At 43.5% G+C, this 19,572-nt stretch overlaps 1 protein-coding gene across 6 annotated transcripts in view; it reads left to right on the forward strand.

Annotated features, from left to right (window-relative positions):
• asap1b (ArfGAP with SH3 domain, ankyrin repeat and PH domain 1b) overlaps window positions 1-19,572 on the forward strand; it is an 82,393-nt gene that overhangs the window by 48,003 nt on the left and 14,818 nt on the right. For 4 of the 6 annotated variants that reach the window (XM_005448981.4, XM_005448978.4, XM_005448982.4 and 1 more), the window contains 13 exons: window positions 2,092-2,177; window positions 3,452-3,527; window positions 4,748-4,834; window positions 5,452-5,460; window positions 5,733-5,833; window positions 5,956-6,025; window positions 10,575-10,662; window positions 10,934-10,982; window positions 13,779-13,945; window positions 16,235-16,368; window positions 16,566-16,657; window positions 16,737-16,923; window positions 19,194-19,279. In XM_005448981.4, coding sequence (XP_005449038.1) covers window positions 2,092-2,177; window positions 3,452-3,527; window positions 4,748-4,834; window positions 5,452-5,460; window positions 5,733-5,833; window positions 5,956-6,025; window positions 10,575-10,662; window positions 10,934-10,982; window positions 13,779-13,945; window positions 16,235-16,368; window positions 16,566-16,657; window positions 16,737-16,923; window positions 19,194-19,279 — 1,232 coding nt within the window. The remainder of the gene's footprint in view (window positions 1-2,091; window positions 2,178-3,451; window positions 3,528-4,747; window positions 4,835-5,451; window positions 5,461-5,732; window positions 5,834-5,955; window positions 6,026-10,574; window positions 10,663-10,933; window positions 10,983-13,778; window positions 13,946-16,234; window positions 16,369-16,565; window positions 16,658-16,736; window positions 16,924-19,193; window positions 19,280-19,572) is intronic. The other 2 variants (XM_005448980.4, XM_003439248.5) reach the window with 1 other exon arrangement.

Consider the following 19,572-nt stretch of genomic DNA (forward strand, 5'->3'; position numbering starts at 1 on the left):
TGTTTATGATGATCATCTGCAGGCTCAACACGGCGCCTCCTTTCACGTTGTGTTTCATACGCGGCTGCAGAAATGTTTGAACCGGCACTTGAAAGAGATTTATCTTCGCATGATTCCAGAAGACCATCACATTATCCAATTTAGCAGTCCACCTCCAGCTGATGCTGAATGCCAAAGACGAGTTGTAGCTCCTACATTACATTAGCTCCGACTTCCTCTTTCGCTGGCGTCCTCAGTCCCAGATTTGATTTTAAAATTCTTGAGAGCGTTGCACATTCGTGCTGATTTGCTTTGTCCTCCCAGACCAACAGGAGTCCTCTGAGCAGGATAAAAACGTCTTTGTGGTTTTGGCCACTTGTGTTTTTTTTGTTGTTTTTTTTAAAACCGGCCTCACTGAAAACGCCAGTTTGATGACTTTGTGGTTTCAAGAATATATTTATCTTACAAAAGAACATGTTAACGCACTATAATGAGAACATAGCTGCTTGGTTTTGTGTATTGAGGGCAAATATAGCTCAGTGTAGAGGCTGAACACTGAGTTTTAAAAACCCGATGACCCACCAGGCGCTGGTGTGCCTGTGGACTCATTAATATTTATATTCAGAGATGTCAAACCACTTCAGATAATGTATGAGCATGAGCTGGCAGGGCCTGTTTATGTCTTTATCATTGTTTCACATGGTTGTGCAGATTTGCTGTAAGATGAGATGAGCTGCGTTCAGGGACGTTACCCTAACGTATACAATGGTTGGTGTCTCTCAGTTGTAACATGCATCAGTGTGATAAACGTTCTGATATGCTGCTACAGTAATACATATAATAGACTTAAATTCTACTGATGGGAGTTAGATAATGTTGTTTTGTAATTTTGAATGTTTTAAAGCATTTTGTAAGTGTACACGGCGCTGTACCAAAAAAAGAAAAAAGGAGCTACAGTAATCATTCGGATCAAAAATCTCTTAAATCAACAGTCACAGAGGCTGGAAATATCAGTGGTGCTGCTGTTGTGTGCAGGGCGTTTGCTGCAGTCAGCGGTACAATCTGTTCATCCCACTTAACCTCATTTCTCTCACACTCGCCCGTGCACTCGCTCTCTCGCCGTTACTCAATCACCAGATTACAGGATGCTCTCACTCTCTCGCCCTTTTCATCCCACGTTGCCGGTGAAGGAGTGCGGAAAGGCCGGGCTCAGCAGGCTGTGCTCTGCTCTGCCCAGACGCGGCAGCAGTGCGAACGTCGCTGCTCATTCACACAAAAGAGTCCAAACGCGCACATTCGGCAGCTCGCTGCGAAACACTGAACCTGCACAAGCCTGGCACAAAATGTGGATAATCTCCCGTCCAACAGGCTGTGTGAAGCAGACAAAGAGGGGGTTGGGGGGCGGCACATGCGTGCGTGCACGCACACACATATGCACGCATCCACACGCGCTCAGGCGTGTGCTAATGCACACAAGCATCCGAACACAATACAAGGAGCAAATTGAAACTGTATGTTGGCGTCACAGGCTTCAGAACGGTATTGTGTAATAGAGTAAAATTTCCCGTAGAGCTAAAAGTGGTCTTTAGCTGTGACTCTTTGTAAATCTCTGTGGATTGGCACACTGAAGGATTAGTTTCAGATTAAGATCCTCTTTTATTTGTTTGTTTGGTGGGAGCGTCGTGTGAAGGCACCCAGACTGAGCACACAGCCTACAAAGCACTTTCTCTAGAGGCTGTTCCTTTTTTTTTTTTTTTTAAATGCTAATGTAAAATATTTCCCATCAACCCTTTGAAACTTTATTTAGATCAAGGCAGACGGATGGTATTCTCCTGCTCTACAAGGCATTTTTCACAGTGTTTGTCTGGTCTCGGCTCCCACAGTGTTGAGGCAGGCTTGGCTCGCACATCAAAGGTCTCATGAACATATGTGCACTCAGATGAGATTATCATAATGCAAAGTGCTCATGTTATAAGTATCTAAGGCAAAAGCAGAAGCTTTTACTGTCTGTGTAACAGCGCTGGCATGTTATACCTCATTAAACCCAGAAATCCTTTAAACGTACCCTACATTTCAACTCATGGCTGAACTCTGCTTCTCCCCTTCTTGCAGTACCTGATCAAAGTAAACGAGATCAAGACCAAGAAAGGAGTGGACCTCCTCCAGAACCTAATTAAGTATTACCACGCACAGTGCAAGTAAGTACCACCTTAATCCCCCTAACCCATATGTAACGCTCTCCTGGCATGTCCATCACACCCACCAAGGAAACTCTTTCAAAAGAAGTAGGTTGCTGCCTCACTCTCTGTCTTGCCGTGCAGCTCTTGATGTCAATTTTCTTGCTCCTGCATGAATCACAGCTCTGCAGGGTGCGCAGGAACACATATATAGCTCTCATAAATATGCACAGGTCGTCACAAAGATGCGTTCTGACAGCTCCAGGGTTTGGCGGGTAAATAAAGTGGGTGCTCTCCACGCCAGAACCGTGGCCCGTGACAGAATGACAGATCATCTCTCAGCGTTCTAGTTCCTGTCATAATACTGGGAGAAAACAATACACTTCCCCCTTAATCTGTCCAACCTGGGCCTTGATGGAGAGAAAATCTGCAGTGGTGATGGATTAGAGGCATAAGGACGCCCGATGGCGAGCTGAGGAAAGTGTGAGTGCTCACGGCTCGAGAAGCAGGAAGCAATTTTGTGTTCACTTCAGCTTGAATTCAACTTCTAAAATCAAGAAAGTTACAATCTAACACTACTGCAGTGTTAGATTGTTTCCCTCAATTCTGCACTAAAAGTGGCAAATAAAAGGTTGTCAGAAGCTGTAGTCGTAAAGGGTGTCAGTTATTAAATTACCCAAAAAACGGCAAGTAAAATGAATCCATCGCTAACTATGCAGCACAACAAAATGTGCAAGAAGTCAAGGGAGGTGAATCCTTTTCTAAAACTGCAGTATAAACACTTAAACTGTGCATTCTGACACTCTGCAAAGTCAACAGTACTTGACACGGAGAGCACGCTGGGGTGGGAGGAGAGATGTGGGATCGTCGGTGCAGAGGCTGAAAGAAAACAAGCAGAGGGAAAGAGGTGGCAGTGAAAATAATGAAAAGAGGAAGGGAGATGTATGTTTCGAGAAGAAGAAAGCGTCGGCGGAGAGAGAGGGATGGCAATGGAGATGGAGGTCATTAGTGGTGATTTGCGGCCGTGGAGCTGCATCGAGGTGTGTACCGCTGACACATCTGTAATGGATTTCAGGATGTGCTAAGCACCTCTGCAAATCTGCCCAGCGCTCCTGTGCCAGAACGAGCCCGGCTATACATTAAACTACCTCCATCGCCCCCTCTCTCTCTCTTTCTGTGACCTTCGTAAAGGCCAAACCAAGCTCACTGTAACACATGACATTTGATCACATGTCTGCATCTGGATGACTTTTAATGCCAGTGAAGTTCACGTGTCATCTTTGTTCCCCCCCCAGTTTCTTCCAAGATGGCTTGAAGACAGCAGATAAGCTGAAGCAGTACATCGAGAAGCTGGCAGCTGATCTCTACAATGTAAATACTCACTTCTCTTCGCTCTGGTTTCGTCTCCTGCTCATTAAAGGGTTTAATTTTTCATAGAAAAAACCTTCCGAGTTATCCCAAGAGTCTTTCAACTGCTTTCCTGGACAAAACTAAGAAGTATCTTTAGAATGAGCTAACCAAATTATTTTCACTTCACTTTAATTACACAGTACATATCTATATATATAAAGCAAATGTAGCATTCTGACACAGGCAAGGATAATCCTACACCAAATGCTGACCACCACTTCTTATTTACAGCACTGCTGTGCTTTCTCCTGAAGCAGCAGTTTGCTCAGAATATCATGCTCTTGCACTTTTTAAAGCTAGAAAAGTTGGGCCATCCTGCACCCACTGTCATGATTCAGGAAAATACTAGACCTCACATAACTTGGTGGGCTCAGGAGGTATAGGCTGGTCATCTACTAGTCTATCAATCTGCCAATCCCTGGCCACATCAGTCTGTAAACCAAAGTATCCTCAGGCAGTGAACCCCAAGATCCTCCTAATGCGTTCAGTGGAGTGTAAATGTTAGATGGATGTATGGATGGGTGAATGAGACAGGTAGTATAAAGTGCTTTGAGTGCTTAAGTAAAGAAGAAAGTGGAGCTATGACAGAACCAGTCCATTCACCATAACTTTTTTCTCAGCACCTGTAAAAGGTTGTTTTCAAGCCCTGAAATTTTCCTGCCTTGGGCCACGTTTGGATCAGACATTATTCAGTCTTTCAGCTCCTTTGATTGTGCTGACATGAGAGCCGTGCAGTTAATAGTTTGGTACATTCACTGCGTCTCTATCAACCTGATTCTCTTGACAAGGTCCTAAGTCTATCTTCACAAATCAAAAGTAAAGTCTGCGATTTAAGTGATTGGATCATTCAGGCTGTAGATGTTTTGCCTGAATATTACTGTCCTTGTTTCTGGTATAAAACACTGTCTTTTATTGATGTTTCAGGCTTTATTGCCTTTAAAGTTTATACATTTTTATTGCTTTTGTTTTTTATTTTTATCAGCTAATTATACCGCTGTCTTTCTTGGCCAGGACACTCTTGTAAAAGAGATTTTTAATCTCAAGAGTCGCACTTTCCTGGTTAAATGAACATTGCATAGATAATAAAGAAGGGAAACGAAACTTCTAGGGGCCAGTGTCTGTAAAAGTGCATTATTAGCCCTCTTTGCTTTCCTCTCATATCTTTGCTTCACTATCTGCAGATCAAACAAACTCAGGATGAGGAGAAGAAGCAGCTGACTGCCCTGCGAGATCTGATCAAGTCCTCCCTCCAGTTGGACCAGAAGGAGGTAAGCAGGTCACACCCTACCACACAAAGCCAAATTTAAACCCATAACTTGCCAGGCCAGCACAAACTCAGCTGTACTGGGCTGAAAACAGGCCTGACTCAGTCATCCCAGTATTCTGAAACCTCCTTTTCTTTTTTCACGTCCTCTCACTCTGGCCACCACCAACTTTTTGGAGCTTGTCTCCAGCAGCACAGAGCGAGTGCCCAGTGCTGTACCATGCTGGTAGCCAGTGTGTGGTAGGCTTTGCTGGTGACCAGCGTTGTGCCTCACTGGCTGCTCAGTGGAGAGCCACTCGCTGCCCGACTCTCACACACTTCCCAGCACTGCCGGCTAGTTTTACTTATCAGCACAGGCTGCTTCGGCTGTGCGTTAGCTCACACCCTCTCGGTTCACACGTTCACACTCTCGGTGTGCCTGTCTGCATGAAACAATATATACAGTTTTTCACATTTCAGTTATTTTGTCTGTAGCACCACTTTTAGACAATAAGCACAGAGGATTGTAGGTTTGGTTAATACACGGGCAGGTAGCACACTTTCTCACACCTGAGCCGGATCTTTCACGCCTCTCCCCTCTATCTCCCCCTCCTCTCTGCCTTCTGCTTGTCTGGAATCAAGTCTAGAAGAGTAAGTGTTGGTGCATGTTGAGCATGCTGGCGTCTGTGTGTTCTTCAGCTTGACAGTAGAGTGCTTTATCCCTGTAGAGATGTTGCAGAGCATGCCTTTTACCTCCTTTTATTTTTAAGTCTTCACTCTTGGTTTGTTTTTCAGAAGCACTTTGATGTCAGAGAATCCTTTTTGTGTGTGTGTCGTGTATGTGTTGCATGTCTTTATTAAGCAGCCTCTCTGTTCTGTGCACACAAAGTGTTTATTTCGTGTTATTGTGTGGGTTTGCGCAGGACTCGCAGAGCAAGCAGGGTGGCTACAGCATGCACCAGCTGCAGGGAAACAAGGAGTTTGGGAGTGAGAAGAAAGGCTACCTGCTGAAGAAGAGTGATGGGTAAGCTGCTAACACAGCGAATAAATAAAAAAACGCTGTAGTGTGCGTTCACGACGCATTAAAATTTAAAGCAGGCAGGAAATATCTCTAATGATTGACCCCCGCCCCCTCGCCTCTCACAGGCTGAGGAAGGTGTGGCAGAGGAGGCAGTGCTCAGTGAAGGGGGGCATCCTCACCATCTCTCATGCCACAGTGAGTACACACACACACACACACACACACACAAACACAGGCACAGCTGCTCATATGAACCCCGTGACCCTCAGCACTGACTGTGCGGATCAAAAGGAGAACATCATGTGGGGAGGTTGTTTTTTTTTTTTCTCTCTCTCTCTCGTCCCAATCTGGAGGCTGGCACAGTGGAATTGACATAAATGGGTTGTCATGGCAACCTTGCCTCACCCTCTTACCCCCCCTTGCTGCCTGCTGCGCCTCGGTGACTCATCTCAGAGCGAGTGCGAGCGTACCGCCACCGCTGCCGCTCTTGTGCAGCAGGCACGTTTCAGTGTGATGTTTTCTTTCCCGCTCCGGACCTCGGGAATCTAACGCGGGGCTCGTATATCTGGGTTAATTCTGTCAAAGGGCCGGTCACTGAGTTGTAACCTACAGAGCCTCGAAACTCCCACGGGAGCAGCTGGACTGTCGGGGGGACTTAGCGCAATCAGAAGCTCTTAGCTAATTGTGGCCGAGCAGCGGCAGGTGTCTCATCACGCTCGGACAGTCCATCTGTTAACGGGAAACGATGCATTTCTTCTCTTGCCTTCTCAGTGTGGTCATCAAAAACATTTGAACCTTGTCAATATTAAAAGCAAGACTTTCCGATTGAAGTTCCTCTTACAGCTTATAAACAAAATTCAGATTAAAGTGACACCCCCCTCAAAACAAACAAACAACTTGAAAACATAATCAACAAATAAACTGAGCTTCAACATTAACTTGACTTTTAATATTATTTAAATGTATCCAGGAGAATAGATTTAGCAATTAGTATCATTTCTAGCTGATTTATTAATTCAGACAGCTTTGACAAGTCGGCACGAGACAACTATTGTAATGTTGTTTTATTAATCCTTTGGGGGAGGGCTGAGGTGTCGAGAAGGGCATCCTGCACAGAAATCTGCCAAATCAAATCTGCAGCGCTACCAGCTGTGGCTTATTTTAATATATGCACTTTGATTGTTTTGAATTAAATTCTTTCAGCTTTGCCTTTGTTATAGAGCACAGCAGGTACTGGATATATGTCTTTACTAATATTCCCATACCTGTATTCAATTCAGTTCAGTTCAGTTTTTTCCTTCAGAGCTGCCTTAATTTTTCAGATTCAACAAGGCGCTGGAATCATTCTTCAGAGAGTTTGGTTCATATTGACGTCACAGCTTCACAATCTCGCTGCAGATTTGTTGGCTGCAAATCGGTGATATGAATCTCTCGTTCCACTGTATCCATCAGTATCTCACAGCAGTCCAATCTTCTGTTGTCCAGCTTTGGTAAACCCCTGTGAACTGTAGATTTTGATTTTGTGGGATTTTTTTGTATACAGGTAACAATGGCACATCACTACTGACAGTGAAATTCTTAGACTCAGAGCCCCCTCAGTATAGCACACAAGGAAGCAAATATTGCACTAACACTCACATGTAAACTATACTGGTTTTTAATAAAAATAGAAAAAAAATAATAGATTAGTAAAAATACTATAACAGCTGTAGTGCAGAGATAAAACGTCAAATGTATGCATAATAGGGTTCCTACGTTTTTGTTTTTATTGTCCAGTTTTCACAAACTAGTTAGCGACAAGCTGTTAGTTGTGACGCTCCTCTGCTGGTAGGAAATCAGAGCTTCTTTGCTGGACACACAGTACCTTCCCTAACTGTGCATATCAGAAAGAAAATAGCCAATAATACAAATGCATCTTTGTACTGGCAGATCATATCAACCCACTGATTGGGACTGGTTCCAATTTGCAAGTTAACTGTGTGGTTTGTGCATGCAGATTAAAAGTAGGACTGCTTAGATGCAACTTCCAGTCGTACCGTAGAGGAATTGAGCTTGAGGAAGACACACTTACCACAAACCACACACGGTGGTGAGAAGCAGAGTTTATACATATATTCTGTTGTTTGTAGCTGTAATACCGAACAGAGCAGATGTTATTCTCTCATAAACTGTTTACATCACCAGGAAACCTTAGATGTGTTTTATTTGTTGTTATGCTAACAACTTGACTCCGGGGACTCTGGGTCAGTCATCGCTGCGGTCAGACTGAAATACCTCAACAAATAAACTAATGGCACTCCCTTCAGCCTCAGCTGTACTTTGTGTTTAGAGCTAAGTAGCAGATGATGGCTAATGGTCAACACCATATCTGCTAAACACTAGCATATTGTCTCTGTGAACGTGCCGGTGTTACCACAGCCTTACAAATCCGCAAGCATGTCTGTGTGGTAACAGTCTGTGGATTAAATCAGATAAATCATCCCTGACGGCTTTGAGCATACATGCAAATGTTTGAATTTAGCCTTATTTACTTCTAACCGGTGAGGACTGGCAGCGAGTCGGGCGTGTGGGATGAGCTTGGTGGAGTTGGCACTCGGGCGGCTTATTTCCCAGCAGACACAGCAGTTGTTCCAGCTGTAACGCAGCGGGGAGGATCGGGATGATCGCGACTGACGTGAACGTGAGCTTTGTTGTTTTGAACTTTCACGCTGCTGCTGCTGCAAAGATGCTCTGAGGAAGTGGTCGCCTGTGATATGAGAGGAATACATTTTCTCTTGTTGCGTTTTGTGATGGAGGAACTGAATCTTTAACCTCAGTTTCTAATTTAGCCCACTGGGCGGTCATCATACTGAGCTTGTAATCGTTTCTCTCTGTCTGAGGTTTTTCCCTTTTCTTCAGGCCTCAGTGCAGATGAACTTTAGGTGGCTTTAGTTGGATATGGCATCTTGCCAGCAGGCTAACACCAACTCCAAGGCTCATAACAGCCTGTTAGCATTTCATTAGCACGTGCCCTCGTCCCCCCTCTGCCCGGGCACTGGCAGGAGACAATGCTCAGTATGTACGTGCCAACTGGACCCAATTATTACAGTACACAGCCCAGCCAGCTCAGTCCACTGTCTTAATGGGGGCACCTTGAGTTCAGCTTGTAGTTCGGACCGCAGAAGCTTTGTTGAATAATAAATACATGAGTTGATACAGTTATCTACGAGAATTATGCAAATCCTTTTAAAATGAAAATATAGCATGAATGCTAACATGCTCACAATGACAGTGTTAAATGCTGATGCTTAGCTGTGTTCACGATTGTTGTAATTAATCAGCACTACAGCTAAGGGTGATGAAGTTTAACCTTTATTTGACCGTATGATGCAGAGAATAATCCATTTATTTTTACGGCACTTTTTAAAACACACAGTTACAAAATGGTTCACAGTTTGACTACAGCACCATATTAAAGATAAGACTACATGTTCCAGGACACAGACGCACAAACATACGGCCTTGCATTCATTCCCGCATACACACTTCCAGAGATGCTAACTTATAGCAATGACTCTTCAGCAGCTTCGTTTAAAACAAACCAGAGATTCAGCCGACCTGACAGGCTGAGGAAGTTGGTTCCAAACATTAGGAGTTACAGCCCTAAAAAGTGTGGAACAGTTTAAGGGCTGCTGCATGTGCTGAAGCTCGGCCATGTAGGGTTTCATGTGTCCTCAATAAGATTTTTTTTTTAAATGCGAAGGGAAGCAAGAACAGGGGTGATATGTGAGCTGTGGCTAGCTACCACTCAGACTGAAGGCTTAGGGGCCGAGCGGGTGGGCGGCATGGACACCCAACTGTTTGAATGAAACCATAGATGTATCTACTAAACATCCTGCACGAGTTCTTGTGAACCCAAGTGTTTAAATAGACCTTTGACAAAAATAACAGGCTATGATGTGTAATCGCTTTGCTCGTGTCGTGACAATGCCGGTGCGAATACGTTATGATTAAGAGAGCATCCATACATTAAGGCTGAATCTGGTGATGTAGGCGTTTCAGTGGTGACCTGGCAGGTGGGTGTTCTTGAACTTGTACTTCCAGGCAATTTGTGCCACCTTAAGATGCTACTGCCAGGAGGCTTAGCCTAGCTGCTGTGTTCTGGACCAGTTAAAGACTGGCTGAAGAGAAAGGAGAGAGGGAATCAGATGGGAGAAAATTAAGGCGACTGCTAAAAGTTCTAAATTATTGGGTGGCAGTAGAGGTTTGAGTTTTGCAATGATTCTTAGATTCAAAATTCAAATGCAGGTGAATAATATTGATAGCAAGATTCCTGGTGGGGATCGTAAGGACTGAAAACCAGAGCCTCAATTTTGTCGGGATTAAGATGAAGGGAATTTGAAGACATCCAGTTATTAACGGCAGTGAATTATTCAGTGAGGTAGGAGAGGCTGACGGGTCGCCAGCTCATCCAGGTGAGCTGTAGCAACACCAGATGTTACTGTTTTTGTGGGTAATACGACGATGATGTCACTGAATGATGAAAAGTGATCCACACAGTCACTGCAGTTCATCCGAGGAACACCAGCTTACATGTATACACGTGTCGACTGCTTCTCATTTTGAGACGTTTGACTGAACTTAAATCCCCAAAGCACCAAAATATTTATGTCTCTGTGTGAGGACGGTGTTGTGCTTGTGTGTAATATTTCCACTGTGGTCCAGTGTGCGATCTTTGTAACCCTCAGTGTGTTTGTTCTTACAGTCCAACAGGCAGCCAGTCAAACTCAACCTGCTCACCTGCCAGGTGAAACCAAGTACTGAGGACCGGAAATGCTTTGATCTCATTTCTCGTAAGTTCCACACCCACACACACACACACACACACACACACACACGGTCACACACTTTAACACATGCCTGAATGGCTCGGTGACAAACACTTGTAATATGATGAGAGTTGCCTCTTGTAAAAGGACCTGTGGAAACTCCACATGCTGTTTTCTTTGTATAATAGTGTATTTATAACACAGATAAGCGTTTGAATCGTTTGCTGCATGCTGGCTATCATAAATGCAAAAGTGGACATTTGCATTTTTTAACTCCACCGTTTATTATCCGCAGATAACCGGACGTATCATTTCCAGGCCGAGGATGAGCAGGAGTTTGTCATGTGAGTACTTCAGAGTAACGACAGACACATGATCCCCGTTCTGCTTGTTATCGCTGTTTGAATCGGTCTGTCACCACCTCGCCTAACTCTACACACCCATTTATTTTTCTATGTGTGATCTCGACTAAAGGTGTCTTTAGCTGTCAGCTAAAGGTTTTCCATTAATGGGACGCCGGCTAGTCGCTGGTGTGTCGCTTCATTGTCACTCTTGAACACAGGAAGTGTTTTTCACTTAGAGAGCAGTGAGGCTGCGACTCTGTGGCAGCGAGGATGGCAGTGGGATTTGTGGTCTGGAGTAATTCAGGTCTCTGTAACTTCATACTGTTGTTTCCCCATACCCTCTCACGCACGAGCAGACACACATACACAGGAATAACCACAGCTGTGCTACCTATTTAAGAGATCCTTTCACACACTTAATGTGTTTAAATTAGTTTTACAGCAGTGTTATAGTGACTGCACATGAAAAATAATGAGGTGTGATATAAAAAAGTGTCTTAGCGTTGTTCGCTTTTCCCGTTTCTGTTGAAGTTGAATCGTATTTATGACACAAGAAGTCATATTGTTAATTGGCCAGTTGTCTGTATAGTCAGACTTCATAAGGACAAATTTAGTCCTCATTGTGGCTAAAAAACAAGCATTAGATCATTTTTGAGAACTATATAAAAGCCTGTACGTTATGTTTTTGAGTTGCAGGAGCAGTTCTGCGGTGCAGAGTATGCCGTCTGCATTCATGTGAAATTTGAATAATTAATGTGTCACAAAGACACGGCTTTGCTTTTACCATGTGGGAGGAAGAACAGAAAGTTAAATTTGTAAATTAAGGCTGGTTGGTCAGAAGAAAGCAGCTGCAGGCGCGTTAAACTGTGCGACAGTCGTTTTTTTCTCTCCCCATGTAACGTCGCTAATTTGTCATTGTGTTGTGGAAACTGGACGCCTCAATTTTTCAGAAATTTCAAGTGAAACTAGGTTTGTTAGTTTGTGAGAATAAGTCACAGGATGATGAATGCACGAGTTTTCCTGTTTGCTGATTATGGATCAGATTTCAATTTATTTTAAGTAAATAAATATGTTTAGAAAAGCATTCATTAGTACTGGTATACGTTATGAGCCACAAGTGCACTTGTTGCCAAATGCACTGGTCTGATTGGTCAGATCTGTTTATTCACATGTGAAAATCTGAAAAACCCAGCTTCTACTGAAAGAATAAATATCACAGATTCATCCAGTGAAAGTACGCGGTCGGTGTGAATGGCTGACTGAGAATGAGTCAGAAAAATATTTTTAAAGCATGAAATTCACCCACATTTTACACGACAAGTGTTTAAAGGCCTTCACTCCTCGAACCCCAAGACAAACTCACTTTAACTTATTTTCATTAAAAAAACAAAGGCCACAACACTAAAATAATAAAATAAAACACAAATAACAAGAAAAGAATAGAACTGAGAAACTGGGATTAATCGATTGTAAACGTACATATCGGCTCTAATGTGATTTTTAATGAAACTATTAACCCTGTTAATATAATACACGTTTAAGCAATAAAATATTTTTTAAAAAGCCAGATATTTGTTTAATATTTAATTCTGTTTTTAAAAAATTGACACAAGGTTCAATTTAAAACTCCATTTTCCCCCCAAAATTTAATTTTCTGGTGATTTTTGATTTCATTGTTCAGGCTTTACAGGCTTTTTAATAGCTTGCCCAACAAACAGGAGCTGGGATGAGATCAGCAGTTGCGTACAGATAAACAAAAACAGTTGAATGCAGTGTTGTGATGGCGTTGTTGGACATAAGATGTGATTCCCCCGGAGCCGAATCACTCATAAACACAGAGGAGTCAGAACAAACCTGAGTCTGAATACTGTCGATCTGCCACTCTGTGATTCTGTGGCTGTTCTTCCTCTGATGGTGGAAACTTTCTTCCAGCCTTGCTGTGGCTTTGCGTCTTCGTTCGGTGCCGCTTGAACACTTCATGTTGCTTGTAGCCCTTTGGGATGCAGCTCTCGGCTCTGCTCTGCTGCTTCCGTCACGCAATTCCAACTGCAGCGGTGTCGGCGATGGCGTCTTCTTCTTTGTAGTTCCCTTCAAATATTTAGTGTTTCATAGGGCGCTCGCTTCACGTAATCACGCTCTTCCTCAATTAGGCCGGCAGCATATTATAATGCATATTGTCAGCAAACACACAAACGCTTTTGGCCTGGCATCTGCACACCTACGCATTAGTGGATTAAAATATCTTGTTTTTCCACACATGGAGATAAACAGACAATCTAATGCATCGGTTTGTGTGCCCACTGTCTGCTGTCAGAGAGGGGATTGAGTGGCAGTGACAGAGGAAGGGCTGCGATCGGCTGCGTGTGTGCAGATTGTGCTTTGTGTAGTGAATTGCAGGAGGTCGTGTTTGTACGCCCGCCTCGTTGTAACGACCACAGGCCTGCGTGGGTGCGTTGGCTCCTCTTTAACCTTTTCGAAGAAACCAAAGAATGGGCAAATATTTGTGTGTTTTAGCATCTTTGTAAAGCAAAAATGCAACATAATCCCTCCTTTTAGCTTCTCTATTGCTGCTTTTCAGTGCATTTTTGTGATTTTGATGCATTTAGACAAGATAAAAGGTCACTGAAGGCTTTAAGAACCTGTGATGGGCGCTTTCCTGACATTTTATCACGAAATGATGCAATCCTGAATTGCTCTTTTTTTTCTCCTTAACTTTACCCATAGCTGTTTTTATCTCAATAAACTAAAACTGTATTTTATTGCTTATAATGTCTCTAACAATGTTTCCTCTTGCAGTTGGATCTCAGTGCTGACCAACAGCAAGGAGGAGGCGTTAAACATGGCGTTTCGTGGCGAGCAGAGCAGCGGAGGGGAGGACGGATTAGAGGACCTCACCAAAGCCATCATAGAAGACGTGCTGCGCATGCCGGGCAATGAAGTCTGCTGCGACTGTGGAGCTGCAGGTGTGTTTCTGCTGCTGTTTGTGGGGCTGCGTGAGTCCATTTAAATGTGGACCATGTTTTATTTAAAGCCGCTCTCCTGTCTCGGTAGCTTTACAATGTCACCGCTGCCTTGAACTCCGTGTCCTTCAGTTAGATGGTTGCTGAGCGAGCTACACTGCAGTGTGTGCGCATGCTGGTGTTGTTAGCATTCAGGACGCAGCTCTATCCCGATACTCCCCCTCACATTAGAAAGCAAAGAGTCAGCACTCAGGAGTGCCGTGGACACTCAGGCCCTCTGACTCTCAGCACACACAGGCTTGCATTCACACACTCCACTCTGTCTGTATAAACACACACAGCAGCTTGCAGAGTACTGGGGCGGTGGACTTTATCTCTTAGGGGAGAAAAAAAAAACATTTCTGGGCTTTGAGAAACAACATTATTACATCACAATGTTACATAAGTCACACACGCTTCGTCGACCCCTGCGGTCCTCAGAGAGCGGAGGTAATTTGTCATGTCTGTTCTCTTGTTGCTGCATCCGTTCATATACATTGCTTTGGCATAACACATGTTCCAGATGTGGATTTAAGCGTGTGATTCCTGTTGTTTTCCTTTATCTGACTGAGAAGGTGACGCCCATGCTTCCCTTTCCTCAACACATAAAATTAATTTGGTGGTTAAAGGACCTTTTTATGACTTTCAAAGGTCACCTCGTTGTTCCCTCTGCTGCTCATCCGATGCTCTGACTGGAAATTCCTCTGTAAGATTTACAGCTTTAGCATTAATCAGCTATAGAGGACCCATAAATTCACAATGCATCTGTTAATTGTGTTGTGTAATTGTGTGCACGTGCCTTCCTGCTGTCTGTGTTTGTGTGCATGACTCACCGGGTTTTTGGGCTGTCTCCATTGTTTCCACCAGCCTCCTCTGGTGTTAACTTGTCAGCTTCAGACAGAGCAGCATCCCTCGCCTCACAGCATCAGCATCACTGAGGTCACAGTTTAAAGCTTCCTTAAATCTCTCGGATTGCATCAGAACATCAGTCAGCAAAGTCGCTCAGTCTCTGGAGGTTTCGAGGATCTGCCACATCTCTGTGCGCGTGCACCTTTGTGCTTTGCAGTGGTGGTGCATTAATAAATAAAATCAATGAAAATAGTGGAAAAATAAGCTGTGGTTTAGCACCTGAATCAGGGCTAGTTTATTCACAAGATGGTTGTTTTCTGTTGCAGTGATTTGAGGATATTTTACATGTGGACATGCAAAGCCTAACTGGCAGGTTATGCTTACTGCTGTTACCCTTACGAATGGTCCGGCTTTACATGCATCTCGGTGTTAATGCAGGACCACAGATATTTCCAGGAAACTGAGGGAGAGAGTGTTGCATCAGTTAGAAAAGATGAGACATTCTGTGGAGGAAGAAAAAAGCCTAAGCAATCGCTTTGTTTCCTGTTTCAACTTCTTCTTTTGTGTCATCAGAGTCAAGCGCGCCTCAAGCATCACTATAAATGCTTTTGTGGCTGTTTTAAAGTCACAGTGCGTGCGGCCAGTGACTAGTGCGGCAAGCATAACACAGTACAGAACACGCATCAGTTATATAAGAAGAGCTTGAAAAGAAGCATCTGTAGCAGAGGTGGGTTGCAAAGCAGATTGCAGGGCAGCAGCAACTTAAAAAGGAAATAAAACTGCATGCTGCACGTAAGATTTGCTACATGTGGAGAGGTTTATCAGCTGAGCCCTCGATGCTGTCGGATAGGGTTGTCAAACATAAGGCCCGGTGCCCAGAATTGTCCCGGCACAGACTCCAATCCAAACCACTGGATGGTACTCGAAAATGTGAAGGAGCGCATAAACTTTGGACTTCGAACTGTATTTTCATACATTTTACAAAATTTTTACTGATGGCTGAAGACCTCCTTCATTACTATTCATACTATACAAAAGTAATTAAGTAATAAATAAAAGTCATCTAGAAGTTTCTGTTTGTTTTGGGGTTTTTTACAGTGCGTCCACAGTGAAAACATTGTTTTTAAAGCAGCATTTCTTTATCATTTAGAAAAACTGAGATTTATTGTTAAAATTGCACTTTTTTGTATTAAAATGTCTCAGGGATTAAATACATAGTTAAAATTTAGACTGGCAGAAAGGCGAGTTTCTTTGCTTCGGCCCACTTAAGATCAGAGCGGGCTGTATATGTGGCCCACAAGGTAAAATGAGTTTGACATCCTTACTGTAGGAGGTCAAATCACCACCTGTTTATATATCAGCCTCCTGTAGCCATAATAACTTGTATTACACTGTTGTCTGTAGACCCAAAGTGGCTGTCCACCAACCTGGGGATCCTCACCTGCATCGAGTGCTCTGGCATCCACCGAGAGATGGGAGTCCACATTTCCCGCATCCAGTCCATGGAGCTCGACAAGTTAGGAACCTCAGAACTCTTGGTGAGTCAAACAAACGGCCTGTCAGGGGGAACTGATCTTATATTCGAGGCACGCCCTTCACTGTTTTCACCTGAAATATGAGGAATCATGAAAGAGTATTGTGAAGACAGGATGGAGCCAATTTTAATCTGTAAAGCTGCAGGGATAAATCATGTGTCTTTCTTTGGTTGCTGATGTTTCCCTTCTTTCTCCCACAGCTGGCCAAGAATGTAGGGAACAGTAGCTTCAATGAGATCATGGAGGGAAACCTCCCCTCCCCATCACCAAAGCCCACTCCCTCCAGTGACATGTAAGTTTTATATATAAACAAATTTTTATCTCTCAACATGCATTTTTAACTTTTTTTTTTTTTAACATTTTGTCCACAGGACAGTGAGGAAGGAGTTCATCAACGCCAAGTATGTGGACCACAAGTACGCGAGGAAGACGTGCACGTCTGCGGCAGCTAAAATGATCGAGTTGTTCGAGGCGGTTCAGTCCAGGGACCTGCTGGCACTGATTCAGGTCTACGCGGAGGGGGTGGAGCTTATGGAGCCGCTTCCAGAGGCAGGACCGGTGAGTCAAAGAGACATCTAAAGGTCTGATTTATCCAAATTTAAAAACACGATAAGTTTGTTTCACCCGTTTACTTATGGTGAAAATCGATGTCAGTAGAGGTGAATCAAAAAATAAACATTAGTGCTTTTAAAGACTGACATTGTTAGATCTGTCCAACAGTTTTCTTAGTATAATAGATGGATAGAACTTTATTAATCCCTTGGGTAGGTTCCTCCAGGAAATTCTATAATAAGTCGTTAAATATTGTTTACTAAGACTTTTGGTCTCATCAAATGAGCATTTTGAAAACTGTGCAGTGTTTTTTAAGAGAGATGTTTCCACTGTAGAAACTTTTTAGTTATTTGTTTAACTTGAAGGAAATCTCTCTTTTATTGTGTGTCCACAGTTTAGGAACTGTAGACTATCAAAGTTTGCAGAAACCTAAATTATAGGACTTTTTATAGGTCCTACAGGGCAGAAGAGAAACCTTTTATTGGCAAAAATGTACAGTGATTGGTCCAAGTCTGGATTGTTGTAGCACTGGTGTACAACTTACTGTTTAAAAAAAAAAAGTGGAAACAAAGTGGAACAAAGCCCAGAAAATGGATCAACAATGAAGTCCAGGCTTTATTAAGTCTATATGTTATGGAAGAAATGCACCATTTTCACTCTTGGAGGCAAAATAGAATAATTTTCAGTCATATTTCCCTTCAACTTGTTGCCTAGGACATCTCCCCAAAGTGATGCAATGCGGAAAGAAAATGGAGAAGCGTAATCTTATGATTATGAGAGAGTAAAACACCACATCTGCTTTGTAATAGCACTACACATAAAATTGCACGCCTAAAACAATTTGCTGAAGATCATAAAATTGTGCCTTAAAAAGTGCATCTTTACAGATGGGGACCATTTATGCCAATAAAGCAAAACATTGTATCCAACTCTGACGACACCTCACTTCTCTGTATCCAGCTACAGATCACACTGTCAGGTAACAGGGTTAAAAGTTTAAAAGGCCAGTAGAGGGTCATACACCGAGCAGAAATCACAAATAATCAAGGAAAAAAGCACATGAATGAACCCTATATGGAAATGGGCAGTAATTAAACCATTGGCTTGAGGAGCTCAAATGAATTGAAACGTGCACACTTGAAGCCAGAGCTGTCTGCGTCTCCTGACAGGACTTAGAAGAAAATATGCAAAAACATGCCTGGAATCCGGGCTGCATCATAACACGTGCAGACTACGACGCTCAGAAGCCGCCTGGTCAGTGCTCTGTGCGTGTTCCTGCAGTGGTTTCATCCTCATGTGAGGTTTCTTCCCAGCAACACCGCCGCTGCCGACACGTTCCTGCCAGCTGGTGAATTATTTGGCAGTTAGAAATGGGTGTAACAGTTGGAAAATTCTGAGTCATCCGGGTTAACTTCTCCAGCAGGTGGTGATAGCCAGCAAACCTCCACCACATTGCAGGGCATCATGTGTTTTGAGTCCACATATATTTAGATGGCGACATCTGTAGCGGCTCAGTTCATGCGTCTGTTTTTTATTTTGCGGTTCGGCCTGTTTTGTTTTGTTTTTTTTCCCCTCTCGCTTTTGTTCTCTTGCCTTTTTTGCTGTTTTTAGGCAAAAATGAAAGTTGAATAACAAGCAGTGTCTGGTGAGGATACAGTACCGTGAGCAACATGCGTGATAAGACTTAATCTGACGTAAATGGGTCAAGGTTTTATAACCCGAACACGGTCGTTCCCTAATGAAAAATTAAGTGCACAATGCTGCAGAGGAATAAAAGAGGATATCGTCTGGTGACGGAGAGTGGGGGTGGTGGTGCTGCTGAACGCGCTGTGAAGTCTGACTCACCGATATCTGATCTGCTGCTGTCAGTGCATCCGAAGGGCTGCACCGTGACTTCCCACCCCCAACTCAAAACACAGACAGCGTGACAGCAGTGCGTGATTAAATCCGACCCCCTCTCAGATGCCAACAGATCCACTAAATGTAAGCGTTAGCTCCATATGTTTCGCCTTTACCTCCATCTTTAATGCTGAATCTAAAACACCACCACCTAGATCCAGCTTTGGTGCTGCAAGGCAGATGAAATAAAAGCAAGAGACTCCCAGAAATGGACAAAAGCCAGCATCAGGCCAGCAGAAGTATTATTTTTAGGAGCCATTTTGTTTACTGCAGCTTGTTTAAATGCTGAAAGAGTCACAGACAGAGAGAGAATACAGAATGGATGCTGCCCAAGATCGCCTCACCGAGTCTTTGCTGTGTTTGATGGCCCCCTGCAGGAAGCTGGAGAGACTGCGCTGCACTACTCTGTACGGACTGCTGACCAGACCTCCCTGCACTTGGTGGACTTCCTCGTGCAGAACAGGTACATTTCATTTTTTTAAAGAGGTATTACCTTTTAGAAAATGTAGGTGCGTGCATTCATTTTGGCTCAGGAGGAGTGAAAGAGCTGTTCAACTTTCTTAAAAACCACACGTGAGTACTTTGGAGTAAAATTGTGTATAAAACAGTACAGCTTGGTGTAAACACTCTGTATTAAATTTGATCCGTCTGTCTGCTGCGAGTCACTTTCTGTGCTCTACTCTGTAATAAAGCAGTGCAGAGGAAAAGCTTCATGCAGCTCAGCTCAGCTCAGATTCCCACAAGGCAAACAGAAAT

This window comes from Oreochromis niloticus, linkage group LG9 (assembly GCF_001858045.2).
Source record: "Oreochromis niloticus isolate F11D_XX linkage group LG9, O_niloticus_UMD_NMBU, whole genome shotgun sequence".
In the NCBI taxonomy this organism is placed as follows: Eukaryota; Metazoa; Chordata; class Actinopteri; order Cichliformes; family Cichlidae; genus Oreochromis; species Oreochromis niloticus.